Source organism: Gavialis gangeticus, unplaced genomic scaffold, assembly GCF_001723915.1.
Source record: "Gavialis gangeticus isolate Ggan-Ray unplaced genomic scaffold, GavGan_comp1, whole genome shotgun sequence".
Lineage (NCBI taxonomy): Eukaryota > Metazoa > Chordata > Crocodylia > Gavialidae > Gavialis > Gavialis gangeticus.
In genome coordinates this window covers 43,342,010-43,352,428 of record NW_017729029.1, presented here as the reverse complement: position 1 = coordinate 43,352,428, position 10,419 = coordinate 43,342,010, and the positions used below count along the sequence as shown (strand labels likewise).

Genomic DNA, 10,419 nt, shown 5'->3' with positions numbered 1-10,419 from the left:
GGCTGAAAGGGACCTCCATAGGTTATCTTGTCCAACCCCCTGCATGAGGCATGATCATTCCTATCCACATCATCCTATACAAATCCATTGTCTAACCCCTTAGCAAAACTAGTCAACCCTGACACAACACAAGCCATAATACCCTAACCTGCCACAGGTAGAACAGGGAGACCATGGCAAGGCAGGCAATGTCCTTTTTCTGAAAAGGTTGTTGAGAGATCCCAGGAAGAATGCCATACCCCTTGCTGCAGAAGAAGGCAAACCCCCCACAATCTGACCATGGGGTAAAATTCTTCCCTGACCCCAGCTATGGAGATTTGTCTGAACCCGAGTGGAGGAGAAAGGATGTGAATGCAAGTCTCTGCAGTGTGGCTTCAGAAGTATTAGGAGTGTAGTAGATCAGATGCCTAGATATTAGTCATAATAAAATGGCCAAAAGGGCTATTCCTGCACATCCAGTTCATTAGAAAACGTGTGGTGGAAACTGGGTTTATATAAAGTGCATGCAAATGAGCAACTTGATTGGCTTTTACTTCAGGAAGGAGTCACCTTGCACAGGGGACTAGAGCAATCAGAAAGAAATATGAGCAGAGCTGAAACTCCAAAGCAACTGAAGAAGCCAGAATGCAATATGCAAAGTGGAATTAGAGCAGGATACTTCAGTAAACACCTCTACAGTGACCATGCCCTGAATGATACAGGATACTTGGTTATTTGGGAGGATATCATTATGTTGGGCACTGACATAACGATATTACTGACTCAAGGGGCAGAGTCTTCTGCTAAGCCACCAACACCTTCTGCAGTGGTTAGCTGTTCCCTGCAAGGCTGTCTTTAAATGCACTCCTAGCTCACGGTTAGACTCGAGTTTCATTGTGGTTTGGTCTTTAACAAACAAGAGGAAGGAGCTGAAACTCAAAGGTCAGAGTGAGGAAGAAATATGTGGTGGAGCATAAATATACGTCTGAAGACTCATTTATTGCATCATTGCAAAGGGCAGCACAGCTGGGCTGGGCAGCACAGGCCAGTTTAACAGGTCAGAATGGAAAAGCTACTACTGAGGCTTTTGCCAGCCAGCCTTCCTAGTGGCTTTTGATCAGATGAGCAGTAAACAGAATCCAATGCTTCTGAATTCACCTGTGCAGCCCTGTTTCTTATTAAGGGTGGTAAAAGCAGTTTGTTCTCCAGCACTTGCTGCTTCTGTACTGTTCTGATGGCTTGGCTATTGTGTGGCTGCAGGCTGGGTTTGCCTTCTGTTTTGTATTGAGCTCCGTGCTCATAAAAGGAGCAGAAGGGCAAGAGATGTCCTGTTTGCTATAACATGAGGACAGCAGAACCGGAGCAAGCTTTTTCAGGCTGCAGGCTTAGTATGCTTCGCTTATTTGGAGGCTCTGCTTTCAGGCACTTAAGGAAAATTGCCTTGCTCAAGCAATCTTTGGCCTCTCTGTGAATAAAGGATTTTAAAAGGTTCTGTAGGTCAGTGGTTCTCAACTTTTATTGTACCAGGACCCATTTGTAAACATCGATGGCCAGTCCCGAGCCAGTAAATAGTTTAGATAACAGCCCCCTGACCCTGCCAATGCCCCTCACCCCAAAGCCACTGTGTGGGGTAGGGTGTGTGTGGTGAGTAGGGTGGGGCATAGGAAGGCATGTTGCCCCCCCAGATTTGTGCACCCACAGAGGGCATGGGGCTGCAGGTTGGCTGGATTGGCACAGGCAGAAGCCACCTCCGTGGCCCTGCAGGCGGCACTCGGTGTGGGAGGGCAGAGCAGGGGGGTGAGACTCATTACTGCCACTACCGCTGGAACCCCCTATGCCAGCCATGCCACCAGCAGTGCAAGGAGTTCACTGATGAACATGGGGGGGTGAGGTGGGGCACACTGCTCTCGCCTTCTCCCACCACCAGCTGCTTGGGAGCTGGGCCACAGCTCAACCTTGCTGCCGTAGCTTCTGCTGCCACTCCCCTCGCATCACAGCTCTACCCCAGAGAGGAGGTGGGGTGTCAGGCAGTATCATCTGTATCCCCCCCAGCCCCCTGATGCATCATCATGCCACACATCAGTCTCTGCAAACTCAATCCTCTTGTGTGTTTTGGGTTTCGTAGGAACCGTAGTTCCCAGTGAAGCCTTGAATGGTAGAATCATGACTACTGTTGCTCAAAGGTGTAGTTCATGCACTTAATCCTTCTGCTCTTTTGGAGCCAATGGAAGTACTTGCTTATCCTTAGAAAATGTATTCTCGCCTTCACTGGGAGCTGTAGGGCTCGGATGGTAAATATTTGAAAAGAAGAACGCCCCTTCCTACAATTTGATGAGGAAATCTGTTCTCCAATTTTCCACACCTCTGTCTTTTCAGTATCAATCTGAGGCCCCAACGTGAAAGAATCTCTGTTGGAAATGGAGTGGCTGACACAACTTCCAGCCTCTGTCTGGAAACACCATCACCCCCCCTTACACACACATACTTGTGTGATAGGTTTATAGTGTAAACAGGGATTGTCATAGCTTGTGTTGAATGGCTGATCTCCAATTCCTCTCTAGGTGTCTTGGCTTCAAGAAATACAGATCTGAACTAGAAAGAAGAAAGAATCCCCACTCCAAAGGGAAGGAAGAGCCTGTTATCAGTGTGGACACAAGTGCTGCCAAAGAGCCAGAGCTTTCAAATGGAGGGTCATCATTGGTGGCAGAAAGCTCTATGGCAGCTGTTGTATCTCTAGGGACAGCAGAGCCTGGATTGGTTAATCCAGCATTTGAGGAGGGTGAAGAAGGTGGGACTTTCTCTGCAAATATTTATAATGTCTCACTTGCATGGCTTTGCTTGGTATTAAATCCGATTCCGTTTCAGATGTTTTTCTTCCAATGAGCTTGTCACTATGCTGGCTGGTACTGACAGTTCCTATATGCACACATGCTTGGTCTTTCAGCTCCACATCTTGGGCCACTGGCACTAACAGCAGTAATGTTCCTTATCCCCTCTCTGTTTCTCCAGTAGAGAGATGTGTGTGTACAGCAAAATCATTTTGCAGGCCCAAGGTAGGGTGGCATACGTCCTACTGTCACCAGGACAGTCCTGTTTTAAAAGCACCTGTTGCACGCATCCCATTTGTTTCTTCAAATGAATGATTTTTGTCCCATTTTCAGACACCTTCAGTCTCCAGCCAGGAAATACAATAAGGGCTTGCTGGTCCTTTAGCATCCTATAGTTCTGCACTCCATTGTGTATACACATGCGTACGCATGCACTCTTTGGCATGATCAGCTGAGACAGGGACTCAGAGACAGCTGAGTGTGCTGGAGAGCAGGTGTGGGGAGTGGAGTGCTGCAGGATGCTGGAGCAACTTAGACAATGCTCCCATCAATTTTTCAGGTTATCACATTTTGACACTAGGGAAATTCAGCCCCACTAGCCCACAGTTATCCATGCATAAGCCACATACACTGCACCAATTAAAATGACAGGTTAGGAGCTCAAAAATCACCCCCTTGCTGTACTGCAAGGACACAAAGTGCATGCCTCTCCCTAATGGCCACTAAGCATTTAAACAGGCCAAACAATTAGTACAAGGAATTGGCTCCAATCTCATCTTGATATCATGTTTGCCCCTTTGGAGAGGCAATTGTCTATTTATTACACACTTATGAATTAATATTTCTTCTCTACTTATAACAAACAGAAAGAAGTTTATGGCCTATACTAGTGCTTGGATTAATCATTGGAGGAGAAGGCTTGTTGTGCTGCTGGTAGCTATCTCAGCTTAAAAACAGCACTGCTTGACTAAACCTCTAGAATGCTTGACAGCACATTGCAAAATCCTTTTCTTAAACTTCTGTTTGCCTAGACAAGATTGGGCTGGGCAAAGAGGGGAAGCGGGAATCTGTCTGCTGACAAACCTAGGTAACATGTAGGTTAGCTTGGCTCTGCGTTGGAGTTTCCCCAAGTACACCCAAGGCTCCCTGTTCACACCATTGTGTGAGAGAACTACAGCTGTACTTGGCTGCCATTAAGATTGCTTTCATTGCTACATACAAAGCGTCTGGCTCATGCACGCACACTGCTGTGATGACAGCTTCAACATAATTTGCCAAAATGCAGGGAGACCTAACAATTTTCATCATCAGAATTCTGTGGAAGCATTAATTAATCCTCGGTACTCCTATGAAGCAGTACATGTTACTCCCATTTTAGAGAGAAAGGAAAGGCAAGTTGAAGCAGGGAGATTAAATTACATGCCTAAAATCATATGCCAATGCACTGTCAGATCTCTGATTATAAACTCAGGAGTGCCGAGCTCCCAGACTGCTTCCTTTCCCCTGAGACTGAGACCAAGTCCCTTTCTCTAATGGCCTGAACATGGAATTTAGGACCTTCTGGCTGCTAGGCCTAATCAATTAGACTTTTAGTAACCCAGCTGACGTGAAGAAGAAACATCTCAAAATGGCAATTTACATATCTGTTTGCAAAAGCTATGTTTCCAGTCTTGCTGCACTTTGTGGCAATTGTCTTTGTAGTTAAGTGAGCACAAGTTGGCAAGTGGTAGGGGAACATCTAGGAAGCTAGCTTATTAACTATTCTTTCTTCTAAATGCCCTCTGCCTACTCCCCTGTCTGCTCCCCCACAACCATCTTTGAGCACGTAAGCAAAGCAAGTCCTAACAGCATTGAAAATCCTGAATTATGTGAAATTATATGAATAGACTCAGAAGTATTATGTACATTCACGTTGCTTTCTTTCCTCCAATTTTCACAACCAGACCTGCCTCAGAGAGCTAGCCTTGTGGCCGAAACCAGCACCATTGAAATTCAACGAGAAGATCCAGAGGAAGAACTTGGAATGAGGATAGTTGGGGGTAAAGATACCCCTCTGGGGAACATTGTGGTTCAGGAAATCCTTCGGGATTCTGTTGTTGCTACGGATGGACGAATAGCACCTGGAGACCACATTCTCGAGGTAGGCTTGTCTGTTGATAGTAGGATTCCTGCTCCCCAGCCTGCCCAATCCAGTGCCACGGCACCTGTTCCAGCTGGTGTGAGACTGCGCCAGGAGTGCTCGCTCTGACCAGTCTGGAATGTAAACCACACGTAGCGACTGCTCCAGCCGGTCCAGGGCAGGCGTCACATGTGGCACAGTCCCAGACCTGCTAGATCCGGTCCTGGATCTGGCATGTGGGGAACCCTCAGACCCCCATGCCCAGCATGCTGGATCCAGCATCTGATCTAGCTGGACTGTGCCAGATGCAGCATCCCGTCTAGGACCTGTGGTACATACGGTGCCTACCCTGGACCCGCTGGAGTGGGCATGACGTATGGCTCGCATTCTGGACCAGCCAGAGAGGGCATTGGATCCAGCATTGGGGAGGTGGGGGTGGAGAGGTTGGGAGCAGGTTTGCCACATGCACCGACTCTGGGACCCAAGTTGCATCTCCCAGGCCCTGTGCCCAGGGCCAGTCCAGCATGCACTTGTGGCATGTGGGTCCACTTGAGACCCAGGGCCAGCACTGGGAGCTGGATGATGTATCTTGGCCCCAGGCCTTATGTTTGACACCCCTGACCTAAGAGAAGCTTACACACAGCACTTGGCAAAGCTGAGAAGATGTGGTTGTGAAATCCAAAGTTGCTCCATGTAACTTGGCTCTTCTTTGCTGGGCTGCAGTCTTGCAAGAAAAAGCTGTCTCATTACTTGGTGACCCTTCTTGCTTTGTCAGGTCACAAATTCCACAAGAACAGGTTCCCTGCCAGTGTTCAATTGCTTTTGAGGTTCCTGGAACCAGGGAACCAAGGTGCACCAAGTGACATTTATGAAGTAGAACCTGAGCACATTTCTACCCCTTGAGAGGTTGGATCGGTTTAAGTTTTGTCTTTGTTCTTATTTTTGACCTTGGCCAGACATTTAAGGGTGCAGATGTAGGAATGAGGATTTACTTAGTGTGGTTCAAAAGGGGTACAATTCAGAAGAGCAGTCCTTTTAAGTTCATCCCATTGACTTAAAAACCCCTACTTCTGTCCAAAACTCACTTTACTCCCCATTGTTGGAGAAATATTTCTGATTCATCAAACTTAAAGTAGTTTAAAATATTATTCTAGATATTTTTGGCTGTGTGCATTAGATAGTTGTAGGGTGTTTTAGATCTGGGTGGGGAAGTGAATTATGAAGACTCCTGTCCAGTGAGAATCCTCTTCCAACAACTCCAGCTCCCTCAAACAGAGGGCAGTCCAGCTAGAAGGCCTCACCTTGTTGTCTTTCTCCATGCAATATTGCTGCAGCTGCATTCTCTCAAGCAGATTCATCATAAGGTATTTAAAGCCTTGTAGGTGAAACCCAGCATAAATTAAATATGCCACAAGTCATATTATCAGCGTAAATAAATTAAACACAACTTGAATCTAGTAGGCAGCCAGAATAGAGCATAGGGCACAAGGCACGTGGCGCTATAACCTGCTGAACAAATAAGTTGCCACATTCTATATCAGCTTCTAAATAAATAAAAAGCTCTACACAGGGTGCATTGAAGTAGTCTAATTGAGGTAGCAGGCAAGTAGTATGCTACTAAAGCCCGAATGCAAATGAAACTGCTATTACCTTGTTCCCAGCCAACTTTGCTGTTGCTACTAGTTGATTCCCTGACAACCAGTGGAAATATAATCAGTGTGTGTTGGATTACAAATTGAGCAATGACTGGCTGAGTGCACTGGGAGTGGCAGACGTAGTCAAGTCGCTTCCCCACCCCAGCCGACCAACGTAACTTCCATCTTGTCTGACCGAGGGTCATGTACCTCCTAGTCTTACCTGGACAGTGATTAAATTATTCAACATCTCGTACTCCTTCAGCCCAGCTTGCGCTGGGTCTTGGAGTGCCGACCAGGATGCCACCCATGTCTCCTTGAACCCCACATTCACGCTAAGTGGCAACAGACTAGAACCCTACAACACAGCACCACTGGAAGGAAGAATAATTACCCCAAACAATCTTAAGAAGATCCTGAAGATCCTGTCCATTTTCCAGACTGTGGAGTAGTCTCTCAAGGGAAATGGGGTGAGGATGGATGTTCTGTACCTTAAGGCATTTACTGCAGTAGTGGCCCAAGCACCAGAAGGTACAAGGTAGAGACCATTTATGCAGTGGCTTGGAGTTGGCTGTGATGTTTTCTCTTCTCTGATTTCTGTCCTCTGTGGGGGCTGTCCTGTTGCAGCTGCTGTATCTTGCCCCACCTGCTGCTGATCTTCTGCATTCCCCATTAGAGAATTCTGTCCTCTGCACTTGCATCAGGAGTAGCTGATTGCGCACCAGAGTGCATAGTGCACAGGATGGCTCTTCTACCATGGAGGGTTACGTGCACTCTGTATGCTGCTGGCCACGTAGGACTGTCTGTCTCTCGGGTTGTGTATAGATTCCAAACAATGGGTTCTCTCCCGTAGGTGAACGGTGTCAACATCAGCAACGTGACTCACTGCCAAGCAGTCTCTTTGCTGCGCCATCCAGGTTCTGTTCTCCACTTGGTGATCCTACAGGAGAAGGGGTTTTCCCCCAGGACTGTCCAGCAGGACTCCAGCCCTGCTGTAAACCGGGAAGTGATTCATGTTACCCTGATGAAGAGAGACCGATCAGAGCCCCTGGGAATCAAACTGATTAGGAAGACAGATGAGCCAGGGATTTTTATTCTAGATTTGCTGGATGGAGGCTTGGCAGCCAAAAACGGGAAGCTGAGTCGGAACGACAGAGTCCTTTCTATAAACGGCCAGGACCTGAGGCAAGGAACACCCGAGACTGCTGCACAGATAATCCAGGTAATTTACAGCGTGGAGGAGTGGTTGGTCTCGTAACTGCCTATCTGCACCACCAGTACAGCACTTTGTTTCTGACCCAGGGGCTAATGAAAAGTGCTTGAGCAACCTGGATACTCCTGAGTAACTATTTTTGGGAGAGTGGCTTCCCTGCAGATGTAGGGATTACCATGTTCTAACGCTGATAAAAACGCAGGGTGGGAACCTACCCTGAGTCAGCTCTGACGGAGTTGTGATGAGTCAGTTTTCTATGGTGGTTTAGTGCACCCATGGTGACCTGGTCTCTTTGTAAAGGGTTACACGTCGCCTTTCTGCAGATAGACTGTCTAGACACAGTGCATATGCATGTGACAGAGAAGGGCCAGGGTTGTGAAATGAAGCCTCTGTCGCAGCTTGATACTTGATGGAGAGAATGATCTGCAGAGAGGTCTCCGAGGCTGCCGGCACAGAACAGAAGCAATACGAACTGATGTTTATATTTGTGAAGCTGGTTGTAAAATTCCCCGAGCAAACTATATTTCAGAAGGGGGCAAAAAAGATGTACTGAGATGAAGGACTAACTGCAAGGCCTGAGATCGTACTGTTAAAGTCAGCAAGTGTCAAAGCACTGGTTCTAAGACCACTACATATAGATCACAAATCCAGTATGTTGGTTGAACTCCTGACAAGAGTTTAAATTGTGACTCCTCAGTGCAGATTTAAATCTCAGGTATGGGACTTTATCTAGCTCCCACTAAAAGCAGTGAGAAGAGTCCCTAAATGACTTCAGTGGGCTAACTGGATCCAAGTCAGGATTGACCTTAAAGGGATATCCTATCGAATTTTTTAGGTGGCTCAGCTTTTCTGGGATCTAATTTGATTTTCAGTTAAGACTTGCTGCACTTCATATGGCACATTCCTTGGGGAAAGGATTCTTTCTTTAAGATGCTATGTACACCCATGCTGCATGTATAGATAACTTGGCTTCTTGAGGATGGAGGCGTGAGAATCCCCATGAAATATTGCAGCTTGTGAAGACGACCGTTTCTAGAATGTAACTAATGCCTTCTGAAGCAACTCTGGAAGTATGGTTGTTCAAGATTTCTCTGGGATGTCAGGACTCTCTTATTCAAGTAGAAATTCCAAACTGTTAGTCCTTACAGGAGGTCCTAAGATTTGCTTGTTACAGCGACATCCAGAATATGCTCTGGCACCAGAACTACTAAGTAGGCCCACACATTAAACAAGAGCAGTAACTGGAATTCTTTTACCTAGTCTCAGCTGTTGCAGCAGATAGGTGGGTGTTCGAAGAAAAACCACAAAGAACACCTGTGGCTCTCAACCTCTTAATTGTTGAGGTACCCCTCATTAGACTTGGGTATTGCTAGCTCCTTGGTTTTCACTTGTTTGTTTTTGGAATATGGAGAAATAATAGAGCACTTTTTCTGTTGTAAAGAACCCAGTAAGACCACAACAGGACAGAATGTTTTTAACACTATGGATTCCTAGTTGAAATCTCTGGGTTTATCTTGTGAATCATGTACACCTCACAGTGCTAACATTGTGTGGTACCCTTGAAAGGATCTCAAGGCCCCTGCTTGAGAATCACTGGCTTAAAGGGTAAAGTGTCAGTCCCTCTTGAGATTGGAGGCTGAATTTATAAGTGATACTTGTATCACTTGAGTATCTTGAACTTATATGTGATACTGGAGCCTGGAAAGTGTGTAGAAAGTCAAATCTGGTCAGGAGAGTCATCCCCATCACTGACACCTGACTTTCAGTCACCTTCTGTTGTGGGTTTGCCTGGGCCTGGAAGAGGGTGTGCACTTGTTACACATACGTTTCAGTAGCACAAGCTCTCAGTCGCAGCAGTCAGTAAAAGTTACCAGCTCTCAGTCGCAGCAGTCAGTAAAAGTTACCAGCTTCTACCCTCCATGGCCCACTGTAACAGGGGGGTCTTCTTGGGGCCGATTTGCCTTTGACCTGCCCACCTGTTTCTGGGCCAACCGCCCACCTTGATGATAATTAAATTAAGATGTTAATTAGGTGGGAGGCTGCCTGTGTCTTGCCCTGATGCCAGGGGGCGCCATCTGCAGCTCCATTCCTCCCCTACACCGCAGCCCAAGCCTTGCAGATGGCATCCACTAGTTGTTAATCTCTCCGGCCCCACTCTGGGCCGCAGAATCCTCCAGTCTGGACCCCACCTGGATCCCTCCACTCAGGCAGCCCACTCCGCCTTCATTCGGGCTGCCTAACTCCCTGAGCTGTTCCCCCTTACAGGTGTGGTCCCCCCAAGACCTTTGGCTACACAGGTCCGGGCCTCACCTCCAGGCCAGTAGGAGCCCCAGGCTCTCAGCTCTGGGTGTCTCTTGTGGTGGGCCCCTGGCCCTTCAACCCTTCTGGTCCTGGCCCCAGCATTGACAGGTGGGGGATGTCAAGACAGGTTCCAAGTCTATAGTCCCACTCTCTCTCCAGGGTCCACCTTCCAGACCCTACTAGCAGGTAATTAACCCAGTTGTGGGAGCTGGGGTTATTAAGGCACCCCGACACACCTTTTACCAAGGTGGTAACTGGCCTGGCATTTCCTGGGGGCTCCCGCACCACTGAGAGCCCCACCAGGCCACATGGCAGAGTGCAGTTTTAGGTCATGCCCAGGACCAG

At 47.5% G+C, this 10,419-nt stretch overlaps 1 protein-coding gene across 2 annotated transcripts in view; it reads left to right on the top strand.

Moving 5' to 3' along the window:
- The window catches only part of LOC109300704 (ligand of Numb protein X 2-like), a 53,563-nt gene that overhangs the window by 29,171 nt on the left and 13,973 nt on the right, over positions 1-10,419 (top strand). For both annotated transcript variants that reach the window (XM_019521490.1, XM_019521491.1), the window contains 3 exons: positions 2,541-2,767; positions 4,751-4,947; positions 7,414-7,782. In XM_019521490.1, coding sequence (XP_019377035.1) covers positions 2,541-2,767; positions 4,751-4,947; positions 7,414-7,782 — 793 coding nt within the window. The remainder of the gene's footprint in view (positions 1-2,540; positions 2,768-4,750; positions 4,948-7,413; positions 7,783-10,419) is intronic.